At 33.9% G+C, this 26,747-nt stretch overlaps 1 protein-coding gene across 2 annotated transcripts in view; it reads left to right on the top strand.

Moving 5' to 3' along the window:
* The window catches only part of LOC149556190 (uncharacterized), a 46,078-nt gene extending 28,359 nt beyond the window's left edge, over positions 1 to 17,719 (top strand). Inside the window, exons 3-10 of one of the 2 annotated variants that reach the window (XR_016364646.1) lie at positions 11,667 to 11,851; positions 12,520 to 12,804; positions 12,945 to 13,003; positions 13,141 to 13,177; positions 13,305 to 13,376; positions 16,090 to 16,414; positions 16,508 to 16,982; positions 17,240 to 17,719. Coding sequence is in view for 1 of the 2 variants with exons in the window: in XM_089830317.1 (XP_089686443.1) it covers positions 11,667 to 11,851; positions 12,520 to 12,804; positions 12,945 to 13,003; positions 13,141 to 13,177; positions 13,305 to 13,376; positions 16,090 to 16,414; positions 16,508 to 16,882 (1,338 nt within the window). In the remaining variant the exon portion in view is untranslated. Of the gene's footprint in view, positions 1 to 11,666; positions 11,852 to 12,519; positions 12,805 to 12,944; positions 13,004 to 13,140; positions 13,178 to 13,304; positions 13,377 to 16,089; positions 16,415 to 16,507; positions 17,155 to 17,239 lie in introns of those variants that run through there. The other variant, XM_089830317.1, reaches the window with a different exon arrangement.
* Positions 17,720 to 26,747: the final 9,028 nt, after the last annotated feature.

Raw genomic sequence — 26,747 nt, forward strand, 5'->3', positions numbered from 1 at the left:
GGACCTTCTCGATGAGATGATCTCTCTTCTACTCTTATTTGTGATTCAAGAGGCTTGTATGGAAGGGTGGATACATTATTCAACATTGTTTGGATCTTAATAATTGAATCTACATGTTCATGGGATGCTTCTAGGTAATTAGGATCTTCCTCTAATGGATCACACTTAAGAGTTGTACTCCATTTTCCTTTATACTTTTCACCTCCCCAATTCATACCAACTTTGTTATACTTGTGGTAGAAGATTGATCTTTCAATTTTCATCCTAACTTGATTCACGAAACGATTAAGATCATATTCTCTATGGCTGTTTGAATTTATCCTATATTGCTTGACACACACCTAGGAAATATATGAGACTGCATTGGTGAAACATCTACTCTTATCACATTGGTGTTATGAAGATACCAATCTCCCCATTTATGCTTTCCTATTTAATTTGTTTGTACTCAAGCTTTGATGATGACAACTTGCTTGTTTTGATGCCACAACATTTTGGAATTGGCTGCACAAAACATTCTTAGAACATAATATAGTCGGAATTTGAATAATGCATATCCTAGATTTGTGTCCACATTTGAATTGATAGTGGGATACCTTGATCATAAAAAAAATTAATGTCAAACATCCAACCCAAATGCTTCTCTCACTGAACAAGCAAATGTGACATAGAAAGGAATAACATTTGAAGGATACATGTTTGTTGCTTTTGGTGGCATACTCAATTTTCCTATTCATGTGAAATATTTGTATATATACAAAAACTACTAAGTGAATATTTTTGTTTCAGATTAACTCCCATGAATTGATACAATGCATGATATGTCTTGACAAAGTAACCTTTAAAGATGGCAGGATGAAAATGCTAGACCTCTTCTAAGCAAATGTTGTAACTTGTTAAGCACCTATTCATTTCCCCAGGCTTATAACAAATCAACAAGTAAACCTAATAAAATCTTTTGCTTTTGACACTCATTGAATGTGGAGTTGAAGTCAATTAATACATCGGCTGCTCTATTTAAATTGAACACTTTAGATACTTACTCGTTCAATTGTACAAAAACCTCACCCTCGCAAGTCAAAAGTCTTTGAATCTTAGTTGTTGGCTAATGTTTTGACTGCATCCACATTCACAAAAATATTATTATTAAGAACCTCAATTTTTTTGAGGTTTAGACTCTAGAGTACGAACATTATGAAAGAGGTTATTTAGCAAATACTCTTTTATGACATAAATCAAACAAATTCCAGCCATTCATAAAGATTATTGCATGAGGACTTGTCCCTCAAATGATTTGATAAGATTCTTATATTTGGAGCATGCATATTCTTGATGAACTTTGGAGTTGGGATAAAATATCCTCATATAATCCTCTCTTGGTTTTGAATTTGGTTCACTAATTTTTGAGGGTTTTTGGCACAAGTAGGGTCTAAAAATGGCAGAGGTTTCTTGAATCAGATAGACTTGTGATCGTCTCAAAGAAATATAAGAATGACCACAATTTAGCACATTAGAAAGGGAATTGAACACTTTCCTTGCTTTGCTAAAACCCTTGGTTTGCTTGTAAACACTGGACAACCTTGAATTACACAATTTCTTCATACCAAATGTCTTTAGGAACTCTTGAAACTCAAATGAATGCATTTGAGAAGATAGATATTGGTCAGTTTCTGCCATTAAAACCCTCATGCTCTAACAAAGTGTTCATGGCTATTCATTGCTTTGGTTTGAATGTGGTCTATTGATTTTTGGGTGACGTGGACAAGATTGACAATGATCACGACCTTTTACTTTGAAGAAGTGGAAGGATCAAAACAAGCCATGTATGAGATAACTTAGTCATACAAGTGGTCGCACATTAGTTGTTTAGCATTTAGATGATGATACATGGTTGGCACCTTGTCGCATTGACATGGATAAGTTTCACAATTGTGCATTGTCGTAGTTTGGAGATGCTTAATTTTTTAGAAGTTGTATTGTGAAGTTAATGCATGATGTAGTGCCATGGGGTTTTGACTCATTTTTTGATAACTATAACCAACTCAAATGAAGAGCCTAGACACACCTAGACACACAACATATTACTGCCACGTGTTAGCAAAGTGCAACATTGCAAGTTCAAGCGTTGATTCTTTTGAAAACATGTGACAAACAAGAAATGTGCAATACTGATTTGAAGGAACCATTTAGAATCATCGTGATATGTAATTGGCATACAACTAAATATTGACAAGGACACATAGTAGCATGGTAAATGATCATATTTTTGGAGAGCTCACTAAACAAGAACAAATGATACTGCCAAAGCTTTGATTGTGAAACCTTGAGGGTAGAAATCAAACATACAACTAAATATGATCATAGTTTTGGAGAGCTAGGATCTTATAGTGGTATTAGAGCTTTGATTTTGCTAGCCCAATGGGTAGAAATCAGTAGCTTCAATTGTATATTTCATTACCAGCCAGAATTAAGGATGGTAGTTTGTACTTTCCTCCTCGCTTCATCATCAAAGGGAAAAGGTGCCTGGGCATCTTGGAGAAAATAACAAAGGATCCTACAAAGTTGAGAGAAACTCAACAAAACAATCAAAAATTGCAACAACAAGACAATATAAAATTGCAGCATTGAAATGATGTATGTTGAAGGAAAATTAGGCATTCTAAGGTTTAATCTCCATCAACAAGTATGTTACCAAGTTTCCTCCCTGCTTCATCATCAAAGGGAAAATGTGCCTGAGCATCTTGGAGAAAATAACGAAGGATCCTACAAAGTTAGGAGAAACACAACAAAACAATTTTAAATTGCAACATTCAAATGATGTACGTTGAAGGAAAACTAGACATTTTAAGGTTTAATCTCCATCAACAAGTACAAGTAAGAAATCTCATGCGAAGGCAACTAATGTGGCAATTATGAGCAGCTACCATAAGTATCGCACTCTTCCCAATGATCCTAAGGAGTTAAGTGACCTTTTTCCTTCACACAATATATGGGCATACTAGATGAGGATGATTATGGTTTGGTATCTATACATTTATATCAATAGAAAAGAAGGAAAGAAGAATCAAAAGATAGTAGAGAAAGCAATGGGAAAGAAGAAGAGAAAGGGGTGCAAGAACAAGGAAAGAAAAAGGATCTACTATCTGAAGAGAGGTTAAAAAAGAAAGAGTGACCAACAACTTGTGACTTGTAGCATACACTCGGTCATATGAAACATGTTATTGATTTCACAAGTTTATTGTTAGGAAGTTTGTAGGTAGAGCCATCCTATGAGGTTGATGACACTAGTGCATATGATGTGCATATTGGTAGCACATATAAAGATGTTTTCCAATCAGCCAATGATGGTGACTTCATAGCTTATGTGAGTATTGATGGTTATGTTGGTTTTGGTGAAATGGTCCCTATGTATGGTGCGAGTCCTTATAGGGATGGATCTACTTTGACCATAGTGTTGCTCCCACCTCATCCACATAGATGGGCATGGAATATGACATTGATAACATAGCTATGTCTAATGAACGACACTCAATTACTTCTTGTGAATCTAATTTCTTTCATACACTTTGTTAGCTCACATGATTTGGAGACACAATTGAAAGTCTCCGAAGTTAAAATTGCTGCAGAAGGGATAAAAGGGACTCAAAGAAGAGTTCTCACATTTATAGGTTGTCAAGGGAGGGATAAAAACAATGAATTTAAATTATCTACATCTTCTTCTAGATTATGATTGTCTCCTTGATCTTTAGATATTTATTCAGAGACATCAAGGAAGTAGGAAGAAGTAGACAGCCTAGAGACTACCTCAACGACATTGATGAAGCAAATAATTAGGTAGACGAGCTTCATAAAAAAATGATCATGTCACACTTTTCTTTAGTTCAATCAAAAGTTTCATCTTTTATGGTATCATATCTAAGATGCAACATTTAGATATGATAGGAGTGGAGGATGAATTGGTAACATGAGTTGATGAACTTCAGGTGGGAGAGTTGGTATAGGAAGTCCAAATTGCAGCCATGAGATTGTTGCAGTTGTGTGTGATGTCAATTTTAAATTAGTTGCTGAGGTGGAAATGTCATATCTCGTTGGTAAAAACATATCAATAGTTTGAATTCTCAAAAGAGGGGAATGATTCAAAAGGACATGCTACTTGCAACCACGAGGAAAAAACTTATTCAAAGAATGCATTTGATTTCAAGTAGGTTACACCTCTTGGAGCTACTATTGAGGGTGAGTTCTCATTAGAGAAATTGGACATTTCTTGGGTCATTTTAGAACGACAAATACAACCATATAATATCTCATTTGAATTGTTCATTTTGATGAGGGACAAAATGGGCCTGTTGTTCACAAAAACCACAGGTTGGAAATCCAAGAGCTTGTCACTTCTCCGATAGAACTTCTCAATCAGTTCTGGCCAACAAACGGGAATACTTCTTGATTCCCCTGCACTTTAGGCTTTGCTACACCCAGGCAGGTAGACCTTCTCCTCGAACATGATCACTTGGTTTAGAATTTTTCTATAGCGAACTTAAGCTTTGCGAGTTCTTCGGTTGGCAAAGTCCTTGAACTCGATGAAAATCGAACTGAACGCTCAATACTTGAAATAATTGAATGTTTTGTATAAGGTTTGTCAATAATTAATTTGATGCTTGTAGGAAGGAGTATATAGATTTTCTGACTTCAATAATAGAAAGACCAGTGCGTTGCTCATCCGGGCAATACAATCAACTTTAGTGAATTTTCACGTACAACTTTATAAAGTTCTTATGCAGTTGAATGATCAACAATTTAATAATCAAGATGCGATAGGCCAAATATTATGCAATCTTAAATTAGTCCAGATTGATTTTTAACTCCTTTGGTAGGGAGACAAATTGGAACGGAAACAATTATATATTTCACTGTATCTATGATGATTGAATTTAAAATGCTAAATGAGCATGTCCACTTATCCAATATTTAAATTGTATACATAATTCCAAAAATTAATTGCGAAGGACGATTCATCTACAGTTTAAATCTCCATGCCTTTAATAATAAACAAAGAACATTTTAATTGAATTACATTATAAATTATAAAGTCATATTAAGCTTTTATTCCTCCATACAAGTAGATATTGAAAGACTCCTTGAGAATATGAATTTTTGAATATGTTCCTTTTTCAAGTAAAAGAATCCCTTATTTATTAGAGGGTAAAAGGATGAAAGGTTGCCTCTAAGCAACATACCACTCCTTAATAAATAATTGATTGATAATTATATTAGTGGGGGCTCTTAAACTCAGTTTATAATATAATCTAAACTTTGGCTTAAGTCCTGAAACCCAAAAGTTTAATTTGTGAGCACTCTTTTATTATTGAGTAAACATGGATTCCTCATGGATGGTAATGGATATAGACATCAGTCAAACACCATGGAATAGTTTTCAAGTCGCACATACTCTCTATCAAAGTGTTTTTACGCCGGTGCCATATTCAAATTATTGCCGTGTCGTAAATCATTTTGCAATCGACTTCATACTTTGTCCTCAATTTGGGGCTCTTTATTGTCTTCGTATTTGAAGTGGTTCACCATATGCAACTTCATACATATCATTGTTGAGATCATTTTTAGTGTATTTCCCTGTACCTATGGCTTACAATTGCAATCGATAAGGTGTGAAGACATCATCATCGTGCGCTCCATACCTGCACAAGCTCGTTTTGTCTGTTGTATTTGATACCCAAATTCAAATCTTTGCATCGTTTGAATAGTGTTAGGTATGGGCGTTGGGTTTGAGTTCTACGAATATTTGATTGTTCTTTCGATGACAATATAGCATCAACACAGACAAATAGTCAGGCCTTCATTTGTCTTCTCGTGTTCTCTCTAAAAACTCCTTTTTTTCCTGGATTGATCATTTATTTTCTGAAAGTGACCATTGCTTGCATACCGTCATTTAAACCCATTCTCAGATACTCCTAGAATTGGTTTTCTTCACATACTTCAAATATTTTAGAGGAATTTGTATATTCAGAATGTTCCCTTTCATCAACGTTGTGTATTTGTATCATATTGCTAACTAGAGTTTTTAACATTTATTCTTGATTGAATCACTGTTGTTTAATAGATCACCATGCCTAGTTTTCATACTCCCACGTATGCTTGGGGAGATAGTTGCCTATGTGGTCTCAAGGATTAATCTTTTCAACAAATCTATAGAAGGCATTTTCATATACAAGGTCAGTGATTGGTTCTTCTTTATCTGGTGTTATTTTGTGAGATTTAATAATACATTGATTGCAAACCATGCGATATGATTGTTCCTTTGAAGCTCTATTCTAGCAGAGATATCATCATATGATATAAATATACAATAGTGCTTTCTTATCTGTGAACAATTTCCAGTGGGTGAGTTTTCTTAGTTCTACCAACATTGAATTCATTCCTATTGATGCTTTCTGTTGCTGCATGACTTTGACACCCGTTAGAACTCCACCGCTGATTCATGGATGACTCATGATGCCTTAAATGTTCATCGTGTCCATTTACGGCATGCAACATTTGTTCTGTTTCGCGTCTTCAATTATACATTCATTTTACATCTTCCTTCAATACCTTGTCATCAACTCTGTTTTTGACATATCTGTTTGATTGCTTCTTACTTCCATGATGATCTTTGTATATGCTTTGACTTGTTCATAGTAAAAATGTGATATTTGTATTGTGACAAATTTGGAAGTCATAGTCCTTATAAATATGAATGATGAAATGCTGAGGTATATACACGTTGCCCAAGTGTTTGCCTCCAGTGATATCACTGACTGTTATCTCAACCCTTCTTCATTGGCTATATTATGCGAAACTCTTGTAACTTATTTCATCCTTCTGTTATCACTAATGTATATGGAACTTCACCTAATCATGTTACTTGTATTAGTCGTTGTGGCATCCCACTCAATGACAATACTATCAAATTTTCAACATTATTTCACAAATGGAGACCTAAATTTTTAGGCTCCATCAGGGCCTAGGGATGGAGTCTCAACATCAAGTTTGTAAACTCCTAGATAAGCACTTGGAGCGTAAAAATTAGATTGTGTGTAGTTGCTTTGAGGTTGATTTCAATTCTGGTCTTGGGCCATTTCTGCAAGTCAGATGTTCTATTGGATGTAATCTAATTATATTTAGGAAGATTGCTATTTTTATTGAATTTATTTAATCGACACATTAGTGTTATAGCATGATGGAACTGGAATCAGAAGTTTTAAATCATGGGCACATCATACAAGGACCTTGGGTTTCAAAATATCATTATATGAGCTGGAGCAACGAAGGAGTTTAAATCAATTAAATAGCAGGAAGTCACTTTTGGAGAGAAATTGAAATAGTATAACTAAAGTTTCTCTCAACATTGGGAAGGAAGGTTATAAAAGGAGGGAAAGGGGAAAAGAGACTTGTTCTTGATTAAGTTGCCGGTTCAGATTCTGGTTCGGATGCGGGTTCAAAATTCGTTCAAATTTTTTTTGGGCTGGGTTCGGATTCATTTTGGGTTTGTCTATACAAGTTTATAGGTTCGTTTATACAAGTTTATATATATATATATATATGCTGCAGAAGTTCATATATCACTATGCTAATAGTCAAGCAATTTAGCAAAATATCATTTAGTAGCTATAATATCACACAAATCTGCTAATTCAGTAAGATAATGGTCAGAAATGCTAGGAAAAGCTAAATAGAGAATAAGGTATGGTATATCGGTTGGATGAATGTAAAAATTGTAAATCAAAAAGTGTCTTTTAATTTGGAATTTCTTACTTCTATACTCTGTTGGCAGATTTTGCTCTATGGATAAACTTGAAATGCCTCTGAGACTTTGTAATTGGTCCTAGAATATTTAGGAACCTTAGCTTTTCAAGCATTGGTTCATGGAATTAGAGCTTAGGTTATTCTGGGTTTAGGAAGAGACACAATGTAGGCTGCTGGCGATCATACCCATTTTAGGTTTACCTGATTTGCTTGATATTACCCGTTTTAGGTATCTGCTGCATTAAAGGTCAAAATGGAGTCATTTTAGGTTTGTCGCTGCTCAAAAAATGCTCAACTCAAATGTTGAGAAGTCAACAAAATAATGTCGTTTGTCAAATTCGTTAAAATTCTGCCTGGGCTCCGCTGACATTTAACACATTCGCTACAAATTCCCCCAAAATCGACCAGGGTTCAAAATATTGAATCTACAGGGAATTTCGCAGGCAGCAGACAAATTTGATAAGACTTTGAACTGACTACGAATTTCAGGGAATCAAATGTTGAATTTGAGGTTTTTGGAGCGAATCCGGCAACTTAGGTTCTTGACACTCGATTTTAATAGACATTTTGTGGAGAGCTTTGGCTTCCTGATTGAGCAACCGTAAGAACAAAAACCCTAGTGGTTTTAATTTTCGTGAGGAAAACGAAGATTTATCTAAACTATTTGCATGGGAACGCTGATAGTTTCTTTGTTAACTTATCTAGAATTCATAGTTGGACAGATTGGATTGGTTTGTGTTGCATGGGAATGCTGATAGTTTCTTTGTTAACTTATCTAGAATTCATAGTTGGACAGATTGGATTGGTTTGTGTGTGATAATTATGTTGGTGGCAATTTTATTGCTAGGGTCTGAAGATATTTTATCATTTTAGCTGTATACTCTTCCCTGAATAGTACGATTGGGTATTAAGAGGAGGGTGTTGGGTTTCGAAGGTAATATCCTGGCTGTTTGATTATGTTTTATACCCATATTCTATATTCAGATTTATTGCAGGGTTTTAAAGTCAGAAACATGTGTTTTGGAGGGTAATATTATGGCTGTTATATCATATTTCTACGACATATTAGAATTGACCCATTCCAGGAAAAATGGTGCTTGAATTATGAAGTATTTCATGAAAGAGTTAATGCATTCTAATTTCTACGAGTTCATTTTTTGGTGCAGATTTCTTTTATAAGAATTATAAGGCAGTAAATAAGGGGTAACTACTGCTATAACATTGACATAACTTAGAGTTATTCCTTGGATGAAATTGACCATTATTGGGAACTAGCACTAGCATGGAGTAATTGGTGGGCTGACCTATATTATCTTGTTGTTCTAACTGAAAACTGTATATGCCATAAAGTCCTCTTTCATCCATATTCTTATCTACAATCTGAGCGCTTGCTTCCAGATATGAGGAATAGGCTTTGATAATTAAATGTTTAATTTGAATAGGATTTGTAATTGCTGCCATACTTTATATCAGACCTGATGAACATTTTAATCAGACTTGTCATGATGATAATAAAGACATATTTGGTGTTGGCATTTTGATGTTTTGGAATTCGAAGTTAGTGGGTATGTTTCTTTTAGATTGGCATATGTGAAAACCATCTCAAACAAACATCATAGCCAACTATTTAATGCAGAAATCAGTATACAGTGTGACCTTGCATGACAGGATGTCGATACACTGAAATGAGAAAATCTTGACAAAAATTAGCTGGGATCTTACACAGTACTAATATATGCTTGTCGGGAGTACTTTAAACATCCATTTCATGGACATCTATATGTGTGCATCAATGCTTTTTAGTTGTGGCAATATTCAATTTTAAAGTGTATGTAGATAGCTGCAAGCTTTTATGCTTGTATATGACTTTAATTATAAATTAAGATTGAAGTATTCTACCACGATTTCAGCAGTGATAACTGAGGCAACTAAATCATAATAATGGAATGGAGTAGCTCTAATTGAGGTTTTTTCTGTCCTGCAATATATGGTTGATGAGAGATGTAAAACAACAAAAAGTCTGTAGTCCAAAAAAATAGTAACCTTTTTTTGAGCATGCATACAACTTGCATGTTAGAAGTCTATATTTGGCTGTGATTATTGTCAATACTAAGATATGCTTGTAAGAAGCAGTTTAAAAATACATTTTATGGACAATTTACATGTGTATGTCTATACGTCTTAGTTGTGGGCCTCAAGGCCATGGTGATAGATATTCAATTTCAAAGTATACGTGTATGGCTGTAAGTTTTAATGCTTTCATACTGACTTGTAATCAATGTAACTCCAGTACTAGGGTACGTTGGGATGAGTTTCCAGGACGGGGAGAAAATGGGCCTCATTTTTTGGGGGACAGCAGGGGGATGGCGGCAAGGGGAGAACGGGGCAAGGAGGGGTGTTGTATAGTATACATATAGAATTTGAAATGCGTGTTATGAAGTGATGTTTCAGTAGAACATACGAATTTAAAATACTTGAACATAGCAAAGTTGCAACATGAACTAGAACCATTGAAAATTCAACATAGTAAGATGATACATACCCAATAGTAACATTCAAAAATTAAAATTCAAATACAAATTCAAGTAACCATCCCAGCAGCAGCATGGTGGAGGTGGGGGTACTTGGGGACAAGTACCCGGTGCGGGGATGTCTCGGGGACAGGTACTTTGAGGTTTGGGAGGTGGGTGCGAGTCCTTGTGTTACACTGCTTGTAATAGCTTAGACTGTAATAGGCATTTGTGTGTGCTTGCAAATGATATGAGAGAGATTATTATATTATATGATATTGTCAGTGTGTAGCTGGGAAGGCCCTGTTTATTCCTCAGCCTGGCGAGGTCATAAACTATGGTTTTATTTTTGAGCTTGGCCATATGGTCATAAAACTAAGGGTATAAAATTTGAACTATATAGAAAGAGGTTTAATGTAGATATGTTTATGTAGTGACTTTAAGCTATAACATCACCGATTCCCACTCTTAGAAGTTCTTAAATATGCTGTATTCAAATATCTATTATGTGTGTATATTCAGCTGTATAAATAGTGAATGCATATTTGATCTGTTTATATGGCATGAGTAGTAGCTGTGCACATGTTGATACATTCAGTCTGTGTATACTGATGGGTATGTCAAGATTACTGATCAATATTAGTTGGGTATATGGTGTTTTTTCGTTTCTGATCGGCAAGGTAGTTTTAACTTTTACGTATGCATATATAACTATACTGAAGATTAATGCATTTGTGTTACTTAGATGTGCAAATGTTGATGTAAATTTAATGTGTACAGTGTAAATGTGTGGGTTGATTTTTAGAATGCTCTCTCTCTCTCTCTCTCTCTCTCTCACACACACACACACACACACACACACACACACACACACACACACGTATACTGATGGGTATGCCAAAAATACTGATCAATATTTATCTTCGGATTCTGTGTTGAGTATATGGTGTTTTTTTGTTTCTGATCGGCAAGGTAGTTTTAACTTTTATGTATGCATATTTAGCTATACTGAAGATTAATGCATTTGTGTTACTTAGATGTGCAAATGTTGATGTATATTGCGTACAATGTAAATGTGTGGGTTGATTATTAGAATGCTCTCTCTCTCTCTCTCTCTCTCACACACACACACACACACACACACACACACACACACACACACACACACACACACACACACACAAGTGCGCACCCACACACACACACAAACACACTTTCTCCAGCTAAAAGGTGTTATGTTTTATGTAATTGGTCAACTAGTGTTTAAAAATGCATATGTAGGTACAATGTGTACATTTGGTTGACCATGCAAATGGTGACATATACTCATTCTATGTATTGATGAAGATATGTGTGCAGTCTGTTGGATTTACAGGGGTTCCATTGTTCGTGATTGGGGCTCTGTGGTTCATTGCCTTTGGGTTTGTTTTGTTTGTGTTGCTCTGCAATCACTTTTGCTGTGGACGGAGTGTGAAGGTTAAACTTCACAACAAGACCTACACCATTTCACTTTGCATCCTCATAGTTTTCACCTGCATAGGAATGTATGTATGTTCTACCTTCTTTTTAAAATGCAGAAATGACAAATAAGATGTTTCATGATTAATATTTTCCAAGTTTATCATAAGGTTTTATTTGACAAATGTTTTGTCTTGGTCAGTGGAGTGGAAAAGAGTATATGGGATTAATTTTTTTGCATCTTGTCTATCTTTTAATAATTTCTCAATTTGCATCTTATACTCCTATTTTGAATAAAACACTGCAAAATTGATTTAGTGGATAAAATTGATAAACACCACCAGTATTATTTTTCTCAACTAGCAGATGTTTGATTTATATATTTTCATTTCAACTGGAGATAGCTGTGAATTAAGCTTAAAATGCTTCCATCCATACAAGATTTTTCTAGTCCCGAGTGATACTTTTTTGGCACTTTTTTCTTAGATCTTGTTTGGGACACAGGATCTTACTAACTTTTAATTAATTTGGATGAAAAACGGTCTTTTTTTTTACATTTCAGGATAAGGCTTTAGCTTGAGAATATGAGGACCACATGCTTTTCTTCTCTATCGCTAAAATGCACAATTTAAAACTCTTTTTTTTCAGTGGTGTCATGGGGCTTGAATTTTGTTTACTCCTGTGATGTATTCAATTTATCATTATTAATTATTGATATTCAGAGATATGAATGCATATTTCTGCTTGTTTGCAGAGCTGGAAGTATCTTGCTTTATGTGGGACAAGGGAAGTTTCATCACAACATATCTCATACATTGGATTATGTTGTCGACCAATCCAAAATAACAGTTCAGAACCTTAGAAATTTGTCAGACTATCTGGCCCTTGCAAAAACTACAGGTGTAGACCAAGTTTTTCTCCCTGTCAGTGAGCAGCAAAAGATTGATGCTTTGAATAGAAAATTGAAAACGGAAGCAAATAATCTGGAGTTCAAAACAGAGGACAATTCTCGGAGAATAGACCATGTTCTTGACATTGTGTAAGTAACCTGTGTGGCATTTGTTCTAAATTATCCTACAGAGTCGTTCAATCATCTAATATAGTGAGGCACTTGTTTGGGAAGTGCATTGAGATTATTTATATTACGCTTTGTGGCTAAAGGATGGGAATTTGATGCAGGCGAATTATCTTAATTGTGGTTGCTGGGGCTATGTTGTTTCTGGTTTTCCTTGGGCTTGGTGCATTTCCCTCCTCTCCTTTTCACTGTTCATATAAATGAATTTATATAACTTTGATTCATTGTGTATTTTATTTATACTCCTTTTCTTTTTTGAATATGTTGGAACTAATTTATTTCTGTATTGCTGGCTAACAGTCTTCTCTATTCTCGGGTTTAAATTTTTAGTTTACATGTAAGTTATCTTTTAAAAGGTTTAGGTGATTTCTTTCCTCAAGTTGAAATATGCAATGGTTAAGCTAGTTGACAGAGATAATTTTTCACATTCCTCAGTGCATATTTGTTTCTGCTATATTCCTCAGATTGGTCCTAGTTGCTTGGTTTCTTGTGGCAGCAACATTCATCCTTTCTGGCGTATTTTGTTTTCTCAGCAAGTAAGTAAATCTTGTCCCACTAAGTCTTTGCTTGGCATATTTTGTTATCTCAGCAAGTATATCTTGTCCCGCTAAGTCTTTACTATGCTTGCCTGATCACGTTTAATACTTGATGAGTTCCTGAAATGCAGATGCTTGTTATCATAGACTAGTAGCCAATGGAAATTTAAGCATTCTGTATATTATAAATTCAATTTCTTTCTATAAATATATATTTTCTCTCTCCCTCTTATTCCCTTGCATTTGGCTTGTCTCTCCATCTCTTTCCCTATCCTCCTCTCACTTCCTTCTCACCCTTCCCCTGTCATATATTTTTCACTTTGGTTTAATTGATTGAGGTTTCTTTCATGTGATCAAGTGGTGTATATTGCTTCAAGTTTGAGGACATTTTGTTCTGTCCTGTTTATGTAGTAAAATGTATATAAATGGGATCCTAGCCTAGATACATAAACTAGGATCCAAATCATTATCATTCATCCGAAGTAAGAAAATGAGATCCAACTTCAGTTTCTAATGAGAGCTGGATGCTATTGATTATTATCTCTTTCTCTGTTTGATTTGACTTGATATGAATATGTAGTGACTGGGTAAAATACTAGGAAATTGACAATACTTGGCCTGAACTAAAAGATAAGAAACGGAAAGCTAGCACAAAAGTAAAAATCTTGAAAGGAGATGGAGAGAGGAATCTGTGATCGAAATGTGGAGTTGAAAATGCCAGTCAAGTGTGCTAGGTGTCTAGATCAGGATGCTAGAGCAGGACGCTCTGTAGATCATTTGAAATATGTTTGGAGGAATCAGCAACAGGATAATTTATGATGTTGAAAACCCTCTTTGTTCAAGTTACTGCTTGGTATGCTGGATACTTCTTTGTTTTGAGTTCCTGTATAGTTGCGTCAGAGTTTTATTGGACAGCTTTGTTTGTTGTGACTAGATGTCTAATTGCTTTAGTACTATTCTGATGGCTTGGATCTAAGAGTTTCGAACAATAAACTTATATCTTGGGAAGTCAACAGTCAAATTCAACGTGTACCTTTCTTGCAAGAGATGGTGATTCATGGTGTGCAAATCATTACACTTAGGGTGCTCCTTAGCATGTAAGGTCTCTCCTTTCTCAAATGTCTCTGACGATCCTCACCAAGAACACATCCTTCGTATACACACCTTTGGATGGAGAAATGGAAGGTAAACCATAAATCATATCCTCACAGCTTATTAACTGTATTCTAAAGTTTTGGTGTTCTATCTTCTCAAGTAATGTGCTTGGTTGATTCCTTGGTGTTGCTAGAATCATTTGCATTTGGACCCTGATCTACTGGAACACTGCCAAAATTCTGTAAAATTCTCAGCTTGCTTTTCAACAGCAGCATTTGTAATTGCCTCAAAACAAACTTGCTAAGCTAGAAGTTAATCTTTGTTTCTACCAAGCTGTTTAAATTTTGATACTGAGCAGCAGATTCACGCTCAAATTTGCAGACATTCTTAACTAATAAAGCTCGATGCCTCTTTGACAGATCTTGATTTGTATCTGATGCCTTGATCTCATGTGGAGTCTGCATTATAGTTGCAGAAGATGTGAAGTTTTAGACAAACATGCCTGATGAAAAAATCACTTAGGGTGCTCCTTAGCATGTAAAGCCTTTCCTTTCTCAAATGTCTCTGACAATCCTCATCAAGAACACATCCTTCGTACACACACCTTTGGATAGAGAAACGGAAGGTAAACCATAAATCATATCCTCACAGCTTATCAACTGTATTATAAATTTTTGGTGTTCTATCTTCCCAGGTCATGATTTGCCAGTATCATTTGCGTTTGGACCCTGATCTACTGGAACACTGCCATAATTCTGTTAAGTTATAAGTCTCAGCTTGATTTTCAACAGGAGCATTTTTAATTGCCTCGCATCAAATTTGCTAGGCTAGAAGTTAAATTTTGTTTCTACCAAGCTGTTAAAATTTCGATACTGATAGCAGATTCACAGTCAAATTTGCAGACATTCTTAAGTAATAAAGCTTGGTGCCTCCTTGACAGATCTCGATTTGTATCTTGATTTCATGCGGAGTCTGCATGATAGTTGCAGAAGATGTAAAGTTTTAGACGAACATGCCTGTTGAAAAATTCACTGTTATAATCGGTCAAAGAATTCACTGGAACTTGATATAAACATGTTTGCTCAGGTTCTTGCTGTTCCTCATATAAGGTGCAACAAGGAGACTATAATGGTTTCTCAAGTAATGTGCTTGGTTGATTCGTTTTTGAACAACGCCCATTGTTTATGATTTATTGTCATGAGAAGACTGAAGGCCTGGGGTGCTAGAGGAGCATGTCCTCTTGGAAATAGACTTCAATAACTGGCCAAGGAATTCCCCGGTTGATATGTATTTGTTTTTATCAGTTTTGATCTTAGTAGCCAATTTATCTCTGAGAAAAGGCAATTAGGATGTTACATCTAAAATTTGAGTGTTTATTTTAGCTTTTTTGCATATATGAAGAACTTATTAAGTAGCGTTTTTAACCACTTACAAGGTCTATTGTTGTGCCCAGACTTGCTTTCTTAACAGATGTTATTCACAATTTTAATTATAAATAGGAATGGACATTTACTTATTTTGTGATTTCATTTACTGGAAAATACTTAGTTGGGGTTTGGCTTTATTTTTTTAAGCAATGTTCGTTGACCAGTGGTTTTTTTTTGTTTTTGGGTTCCAGTTCGGTTTCAGATACTTGCGTTGCAATGGAAGAGTGGGTTGCACACCCTTATGCAAACACAACCCTCGATGAAATTCTTCCTTGTGTGGATCCTGCAACTGCAAATCAGTCATTAAACCAAAGCAAGGAAGTAACTGGCAAAGTGGTGGATGTTGTCAACAATGTGCTAAATAATATTGCCAATAGAAATTTGCCTTCAAATGCTGGTCCTGTTTTTTATAACCAATCTGGTCCTCTAGTGCCCACCCTCTGCAATCCTTACAATTCACAGCTGTCTGATCGGCATTGCAATGCCGGAGAAGTAAATTTCACAGATGCACCACAGGTAACTCTATTTACTATTGGCGAGTACGGTTCTTAAAATCGATAAGATGCTCAATCTAGTCTTGGCTGATGTTATTTCTTCTTGCAATTGTAGGTCTGGCAAAATTACACCTGTAAAGTTTCGTCATCTGGGAAGTGTGTAACAACTGGAAGGATAACACCAAGTATTTACAGTCAGCTGGTAACAGCAGTGAATATCAGCTATGGCTTGTACCACTATACTCCATTTCTTGTAGACCTGGAGGACTGTACTTTTGTGAGGGACACATTCAGTTTTATATCCAGAGAAGATTGCCCTGGTCTTCGAAAACATCTAAAGTGGGTTTACATAGGATTAGTAATAATCTCAGCTGGTGTGATGTTTTCAATAATATTCTGGGTCATATACAGCAAACAACGTAAACACAGAGAGCAGTATAAGCAATCATTGGTCGGAGGTGAGGAAGAGAGAGATGCTAAGCCGGTATGATCTTTGTGTGGATGTTATAACCGTACCTGATTTCTCTGAGAGTTCCATGTAGGCTGCATATGTAATTTTTCCTCCGTCCAAGATGCTTTGTTGATGCTAGGTATGGCATTCAAGAGTGACTCTCAATCTATAGTTATTCATTCGAGTTTTAGTTTATGGTTCTTTTGCGTTTTCTGGGGTTGTGTGCTAGCATGCGGGTCACATAGGCTGCTTTGGTCTCGTGTACATTATTAAAATCTTTCATTCAATTCATTGAAGAAATTTATGTGCTATGTGATTATTGTCGCAGCTTATTTAGAAGCTTGTAAGTCCTACGTTGCCAGTGAATTAGACTAAATCCGAAGCAATTTATTTCAGGATCTGTGTAATTATAATAGACATCCATCAATGCACAGAAGAATGCTTACAATGGGGAAAACACCATGGATCTAGTGAAGTGACTCATTGGTTTTTGAGCCGGATCCTGGGTTGTGGAAGCTCTTCTGACAGCTCTGAATTAGAGTAAATTCAGAGTAGAAAGTTTCAGTATCTCGGCACAATTAAACTAGATGAGCACCAGTACATAGCTGAACACCTAGGGAAGATTCAAAAACTATATGGGTATAGGCAAATGATTCACCATATTTGTTTATTATTTTACAGCATATAGGTTATCTGACAAAACCATAGCTTTGAATTTTGTGACTGATTTTGATGGAAGCATGTTAATACTTTTGAAACCTTCAGTTGACACTATTAAAAAAATCTAGGAAGTGAGATGGTTTTGTTCTTGTAACTACACATTAATTATTATTGATCTTGTTTCTCTGTTATGATATAATAGATTTTAAATCTGTCTATCTACTTCAATGCAATTCAAGTGAGATGGTTTTGTTCTTGTAACTGCACACTGTAATTATTATTGATCTTGTTTCTCTGTTATGATATAATAGATTTTAAATCTGTCTATCTACTTCAATGCCCATCCAGGGTCTTAGATTTCATAGGTTCAAAGTCTCCGAAGTTTTTATAGGTAATAGTAAATATTACATTACAATAATTTGTCTCCATATTCGCCATAATGAATAAGCATCTTTCAGTTCATGGTAGCTATTTTAATGTTTTGAAATGAGTTGATGGAAATTCTAATCCAATAGCTATTTAAATGTCTTGAAATGAGTTGATGGAAATTCTCATCTAATAGCTATTTAAATGTCTTGAAATGAGTAGATAGAAATTCTAATTGGTTTGTGATGTTTATTGTCTAAGATGTGTTTTTATAAATAGAAAAAAGTTAAAGTGTGTTAAATGGCCACTGAAGCATAGGCATTTTATTGGGGATATATATTTTCTAATTTGATATTTAAGAAATAATATTTAATTCCATATTAAAGAAGGAACCTACTTAATTTTATGGCTTGTGACGAATAAAATTAGTAATAAGACATAATTGCATCATGAACATATTTTTCATTATAGGTGTACATATGATTGGATATAAATGTGTTCAATATATATATATGTGTGTGTGTGTAGAGATATCCTTATCCAGCGTCTATTGCCCCGAGTTGGATTATAAAATAGGCACCTCGAGAAGGATATCTCTCGACTTATTTTATATATATAAAATATATATAAGTTACTAGCATCATTGGCGATGCAAAATGAAAGACATTATTTTTTAAAGTACAATTTGTTGTTGTCTCTCTACCTCATCTCTCTCCTTACCCACCTCAAACCAACTCTTCCACCTCATTTCTCTCTCTCTCTACCCCCCTACCCTTTTCGTACCTCATCATTACGTCCATATATTTCATGCTATAATTATTCATACTCTCTACCTAAAATGGCTCTCCATCCTCGTTATCTCTCTGTCTAAATAATCATGTCTCTATGTCTATATGATGTCTCTTAACCTCTTCCATTGTCTCACTTACTCTATCATGTCCTCTCATATTATATCTACCTACTCTCCTTGTATCATGTATCTATTTCTCTAGCCCTCTCTCTTGGTGTCTATTTCATGCCTCACATAAATTCTCTTTTCTCATTCTCTCTCACATGTTCTAAGTAACCCCCCGCTCTCTCTCGCTCTCTCTCACACACACACACACACACACACACACACACACACACACGTCTCTTTACCTCCTATTTCTATGTCAACCTCATATCTCATTTCCTATATCCTCTTGTCTCACTCTCTCTCAAAAATGTCCCTTGCCTCCTCTCTCTCTCTCACACACACACACACACACACACACACACACACACACACACACACACACACACACGTCTCTTTACCTCCTATTTCTATGTCAACCTCATATCTCATTTCCTATATCCTCTTGTCTCACTCTCTCTCAAAAATGTCCCTTGCCTCCTCTCTCTCTCTCTCTCTCACACACACACACACACACACACACACACACCCCCTCTCTTCCCCCTAATTACCATTTGTATCTTGTCCTCTCCCTCTTCTCTCTCTTTCTCTAATTTCTCTTTTTAGTCTCTACCCTACCACTTCTCACCATTTTTTTCATTATTTAAACTCTTTCTATCTCTCTCCCTCACCATGTCTATCTATTCCATGCCCTAATTATTATATTTGTCTCTACCTCATCGGTCAATGCATCACTATTTTCTCTCTACCTCATGTCTCCCCTTCCCCTTTTCTTCCATATCCTTGTCCCTCCATCTATCTCTTCCCCTTAATATAATCTCTCTCTCTCTCTCTCTCTCTCTCTCTCTCTCTCTCTCTCTTTGTGTGTTTCTTTTTCCTCACCTCTTCCTTACTTCATCATGTCAATATATTTCAGGCCATAATTATTCATTTCATCTCTCTACCTAAAATGTCTCTGCATCCTTGTTATATCTCTATCTAAATAATCTCTACCCTCTTGCCTTCTCCCTTTCTCCCATATCCTTGTCCCTCCCTCCTTCCCTCACTCTCTCCCTTCCTCCCAATAATTAGCTTTGTACACTCTTTCTCCTATGTAAATTCACCATCTCATCTACTTACTTATCCTCTTTCTCCACCTAAGAATAAATTTATATATTACTTCAATTAAAATATTTTTTCTTTAGTATTGCATACTCTCATTTTTTGTGAATTTGATTATTAGGTTTATGGTCTTATAAATCAAGTGATCACATTTTCTCATCTTTGATAGCAACTGATTTTAGGTGTTGTTTTAGTCATGTAAATGGAAAGCTCACATAAGGGTGTATACATAAAAATTATATATTAAGTTTTATATAATTTATATTTTATTTTATAATTGATTGTTCATTAAACATCTAAATACTTTGTAATTTATGATCATATTGATGCTTATAAATTTAAAGATAAAATAGAATTGAAATTTAATCAAATTAACATATGCAAACCATTTTCAATTTAATTTTTTACTTTTTTGAATGATACAATGGTTATAAAAATTACATATTAACAAGTGAGTCATTCTTATACTACTATTTTCTTGTCACTTATATTCATTTACAAAATTTTATATTTTACATTTGCCTATGCTAATATTCTTGTTTTTACATTTACCTTTGCTTATCCACTCTTGCATAGTTAATATTCCACTGTATATTACACAATATTAGACACGTGAATGCGATATGTAAAGTTGAAATATTTGTCATTTTGATAAACAAAAACATTTTTTTTTTCTTTCCAATGGTTGATTTGACTGTATTGTTTCTTGACACCATAAAATTGTTGCACATACACTTTACATTGAGTGGGTTCATTACAATATTCACATGCATCTTACAGTTTTGGAGTCTAGCCAAATCTTCCTTAATAAAATAGGTGACTACTTTGTCTGTGAAAATAAAATATCATTAAATCCTTTGTATAATAAGTAAAATTCCTTCTTATAATACAACTTTCGCAACATTCACATGAAATAATGATTGCATGATATAATCAAAATCAGAGAGTCAAGGATTGTAAACAAACTTTTAATCAAAATGCCACAATGCAATGTGATATTCAACATTGAATCCTTAGTGGAGTTGCTAGGAACAATAAGCTAGAGGTTTGTAGATTGTTCTCTGAAATGCCAAACCCAATTGCGGCTACATGGAGGGTGATTTCTACAGGATATGGCATCGTGAAGGCACTTGATTTGTTTATTCATTTGCAATATCAAATTCATTTATGAAAGAATGGAAGTCAATTGTTACTAGCAGGTGTAAAGACTAAACTGATAACATTTGGCAATGACCTGTATTGATGGCTTGCAAACTCACAATTGTTTTCAATCTTTCTTTTGGAAAATTGCATCATAGAGACGTTGTCTCATGGAATGTAATGATTGAAAGGTTTACAGAAAGTAGATTTCAAGTTTATGGAAATTTTAAATAAATGGTGATCTATGCATATCAATTCTTTTGGCTATCTAGAATTGAAAGCTAAAATGCTTAGTCAATGGAAATCCCAAAATAAATTGGCCAAATAGTGTCTATCTAGAATTGAAAGCTAAAATGTTAGGTAGAAGTAACAACAATTTTGGTAATTATAACCATCACCGTTATGAATCCTTGTTGTCGTTATCAGTTGCTTATTTTAAATTCTAATCCGCCAACTCATCAAGCTGCCAATTCATTATAATTCATAATAAAATGTTAAATGAACGTCAAATTTTTCAAAAATATCAAAATTTTTACATTGATGAATGCTTCCACTGTAAGAAGCCTCTCGGCTTAATTAAATATGAATTTGAAAGGATTTTTCAGCCCAAGGTTTATTTTAATAATTTTGATAGTAAAAGCATATGATTTTGACTGTGGATATATTTGTTCGAGTAATATTTAATTTGCTATTTAAGAAGTAACATTTAATTTACTATTTAAGAAATAACATTTAATTTGATATTTAAGAAATGAACCTACTTAATTTTATGGCTTGTGACAAATTAAATTAGCAATAAGACTTAATTGCATTATGACCATATTTTTCATTATAGGATTATAGGTGTGTACATATTATTGGATATAAATGTGTTCAATAATTAAATGTGAATTTTAAAAGAATTTTTTGCCCAAGTTTTTAAAAATAATTTCAATGGTAAAGAGCAACTACTATAACTAATTTTTAAAACTAATGTTTAAAGTAATTACCTAATTGAAATGTGTAGGAACTTTAATGTTGACCTTAAGTGTAAACAAGATCATAATTTAAACTTTGAACCTAGATTTCACACTAAACATTAATCATTTCATAGACCTAATTCGAACCTTAATCTTGACCACACTCCTATTTGTAAACAAGACTAATCCAAACCTTAAAGCGTAACTTCAATGATGCTAAACTTTAGTCTTGTCCATAAACCTAATCCTAACTAATCTTAAGTTAGACCCTAGGCTTTAAGCCCATTTTTGAAATTGACGTAAACCTACATCCATATTTTAATCCTAACCTTAAAAATAATTCTTACATCCTTATCTTAACCATATTCTTAACAATAATTCAATTCACAATATAAACTTAATTGTAATCTTAATGCTAAACTTTTTTGATCCTATCCTTAAAACCCTAGCCCCAACATTAATACTAACTATGATTTAAATCCTAATCTCAACCCAAATGTTATTCCTAATTTCTAAACTTAACCCTAGTACCTAGTCTCAACTAAATTCGTAACCCTTACAACTATCTATTGTCTAAACCCTTTACCAATTATGTAAAACCTAATAATAACTAATTCTCAATCCTAGCCTTATACCCTAATGATAAGCCTAAGCTTAATCGAACCCTAAAACTAATCATAAAAAATATGCCAATCTTAATATAAAATAATAATGATAAATCAACTTCAATTCCAAAGACAATCTCAGTCCTAACTTAAACAATAACCCTAATCTTAACACTAACCCAAACTATTTTTAAAAATTAAGATTGATACAAAACGTTACTAAATCAGTGAACCTCGACCAAAACATAATCCCAACTCTAAAACCCTCACAATAATTTTAACCGTAATTGCAACTAACACTAAATATTATATAGCCCTAATACTAACCATAACTTGAACCTTAATTGTAACACTAACCCTAAACACAACCACAACCATACCTTGAACTCTATTACTTGAAATCTATTATTAAATCTAACCATAATTATAGTGTAAACCCTAAACAAAATGTGAAACCTAACTATATAACTAAACCTATCCTTCACCACATTCATAGGCCAAACCCCAATCCTAACCATTACTTAAGCCCTAACTATAACCATGATGTAAATACTAACCTTAATGTTAATCTTATCTTTGAACTTTAATTTGTAATCCTAAATTTTAGCTATAATAGTAACTCTAGACTCAATCTTTATCTTAAGTTCTAACCATATTTCTAACTAATATTGTAACACTAGCTATAATGATCCAAGCTCTAGTATGAACCTTAATACTAGTACTAAGCATTATGCATCTATGTTAATAGTCACCACAATTTTGACAATCTCTCACCATAATCCTAACCCTAATCACGACCTTAACAACAAGCCATAGCTCAAACCCTAGTTATAAACATTATGCAAACCCTTAGTATAACTATAGTATCAAGTCAAACCAACACTAACCTCTAACCATAATCTTAGCGATATTTGTAACTCCAACCCTAACAATAAATATTTTGTAAACCCTAATAAAAACTATAGCTCTAATGATAAGTCTAAACCTTGACCTAGATTGTAATCCTAATCCTACTAACCTAACCCTAATCGTAAGTCAGTCCTTAATCCTAAACTTAAGACTAATAGTATGTCCAATCCTAACTATAATGCCTCCACTAGAGAACCCAAGAGAGATTTACCTAAATAATGCAACTAAGTTTATTAAATAATTATTTTCTTTAAAGTTTACAAACAATATTGTAATAACAATGTAACAAGTTTTTAAGTTTCTAGATGGCTCTTGTTCTTGTTTCCGCTCATGCTGAGTTTCAAACTGTGGATACTTGCACCCATCGTCCTCATACTGCTGCTGTGGATATTCTCTGTCCCCTTGTTGTGGCTTGTGTGCGGATCTCTATTGCATCTCTTGGTGGGTCCTTTGGGATGTCTCATTCGACCCTATCTGGTTCTCGGGTTGTTGCGAGGAGATTTGCAATTTCTTATGCAGATGTGTTGCATTTGAGGCAGGCATTGTTGATCTTGTTGTGAGAGGGGGTCCCTGTTCGATGTAATGTCTCGTTTTGGGCATTTTCTTATTTGCTTCTCCTTTCTATCAGTTTTCATAATAATCCATATATATGATATCCCTTCACAACAATTAATACTATATATATATATATATATATATATATATATATATATATATATATATATATATATATATATAGCGAGAGAGAGAGAGAGAGAGAGAGAGAGGTCTTTTTGTAATATAATAATTATATTATATTGATTATGTAATTATATTAATAAAAATATTATAACATATCATATATTATATTAATAATAATATTAGTAATATCATTATTCTTAATACTATTACATAGTATATTTGCTTTATATATTATTTATAATAATATTTAATTCTCAATTATATTATAATATTATCCTTGAATATGTCCATTTCATAATATAACCATTGTAGGTACATTATAAAATTATTATTGGTATTTGATATTATTTATAAAAATATTTATTTATTATAATTATTATATTTCTCATAGATTATTATATATTATATTTAAATATATCAAAATATATGTATTAAATGATTTTAGATCGTATATTTATCTATCTATATTAATCTCATATTATTATTATTTAACTCTTATTAGAATATATAATTGGGGACATCACAGTCCTCCCCTCTCAAAATTTGCTTGTCCTCAAGCAAAGAAACTTATAAGACTATCTACATGTAATGTTAATATCCTTAAAAATACGATTTAAGAAAATATAAGCATATATTGAATATAAATATTGATGCATAAATATATGAAGCAAATACGAAGTAGACACATGAATGCATGAAAACACAAAGCATACACAATGAAGACATATGATGCATGAAGGCACAAAGCATACACGATGCAAGCACATCATACATTTTTTGTTGATTCTCTATAATTTAATTTTCTTAATGAAGTAAAGGGAATGATTTATGAAATATACTTCCCCAATACACCTTTTGATAATGGATCCTGCAGACACAAATAATTATTAGCATATAATGGCTCCAAAGAAAGATGAGTCATGATAAATTAGTTCTAAATCAATATCCTACCAAGCCCAAGAGCGAAACTTTGGCCCCCTTGGCCTCAATGGAAGACATCAATCACCCAATGAGGTGGTCTACTTGGTAGATTCTTAACTAAATTAAGTTGACATGATGTCAATTTTTTCTTAACTTAACCAATTTAAGCCTAAGAGCAAAACTTTGGCCCTCCTAGCCTTGATGAGGATATTCTATCATTCCATCAAGGTGGTCTACTTAGATGTCCATCTTAGCACTTTTTCCAATCTAAGCCCAAGAGTGAACTTTAGCCCTCTTGGCCTTGACGACAACACTTTGGCATCCCTCAAGGTGGTCTACTTAGATGTCTTGTCTTAACATTATTTCCAATCTAAGCCCAAGAGAAAAACTTTGGCCCTCTCGGCCTTGATGGCAGCACTTGACACCCATCAAGGTGGTCTACTTAAGAGGTAATTTTACTATCCTTAAATATCCTATCTAAGCCCAAGAGCGTAACTTTGGCCCTCTTGGCCTTGATGGCAGCACTTGACACCCATCAAGGTGGTCTACTTAGGAGGTAATTTGATTCACTAATTTATAATCTTCAATATTAATATATCGAAAAATATTTAAACATTGTATTCTTATAATGTCAAATTATATTCAAAATAATAGTTTGTATGTATATTCAAGTCAATAATAAAATAACATTTTCAATTCTATGTTAAAATCTTTACATGAAAATATCTTATAATATATATTTTTATAATAACTTCTATAATAAAAGTTTTCTTTCTTATTTAATAAAATATATTACTTTTGAAAATCACATACCTCACATAATGGACTCGAGAATTAAAGTTGCATGCGGTTATATTCTTTTATTTCAATGTCTCATGGCAAAGATTCCTATTTACCTTGGTCAGTGTACCTTCCACATGCATCTAATCATTTTCCTCCACAATATCAACAAGATGTTGGCTGAGTGATGTTGATGCCAAGTTGCTTCAATAGCTATTCTGAATAGGTCTTGTTTGGAAGTGTATATGGAACATTGATATATATTTCTTATTTGTACTAACTATATTGCCTGCTTGCTCTTATAATTATTGACTCCTCTTTTTCCACCCAGTCTTTCCATTTATTCGATGTTTATATCTTTTTTGTCTTTGCCTTATTAAAATATATGCTACTTCCTGCAGCTGCTTGTTCCCTATTATGTTCTTGTAAAATCATTTTCCTTTCACAATCACTCTGTCGTCGATTCCTACTCTTCTTTGTAAATTAATAAAGTTTAATGATTTGCCACAGGTGAATTAAAGCACAAAAGTGTGATATATCTATTAGCGTAAGTTTATGTTGAATGGTTTTTGAGGGTTACAATTTAAGACAAGAACATGATTAATTTATACTATCTTCATATATTTTTTTTTCTAGAGGTTCTGATTTCAATATGTCCTACCTAAGCAATATCTTCTTTGAATTAGTTTGTAAACTAGCACTTGCATCGAAAGTGGGTGCAAGGGGTACACTGATAGAGAAAAAGTAAAAGTTTGCAATGGTTGTATGTATTTTTTATGTGTGTAAACCCGTGCCTAACATCATGAAAACTTAGTTTACTACAAACATTTTAAGGCCTTGAAAGGATTGAAATCATCAAGGTGCCATAAATTATCTTGCTCATAAAC

The sequence above is a fragment of the Cupressus sempervirens genome, chromosome 5 (genome assembly GCF_028749045.1).
Source record: "Cupressus sempervirens isolate cs-2001-9-10 chromosome 5, ASM2874904v1, whole genome shotgun sequence".
NCBI lineage: Eukaryota > Viridiplantae > Streptophyta > Pinopsida > Cupressales > Cupressaceae > Cupressus > Cupressus sempervirens.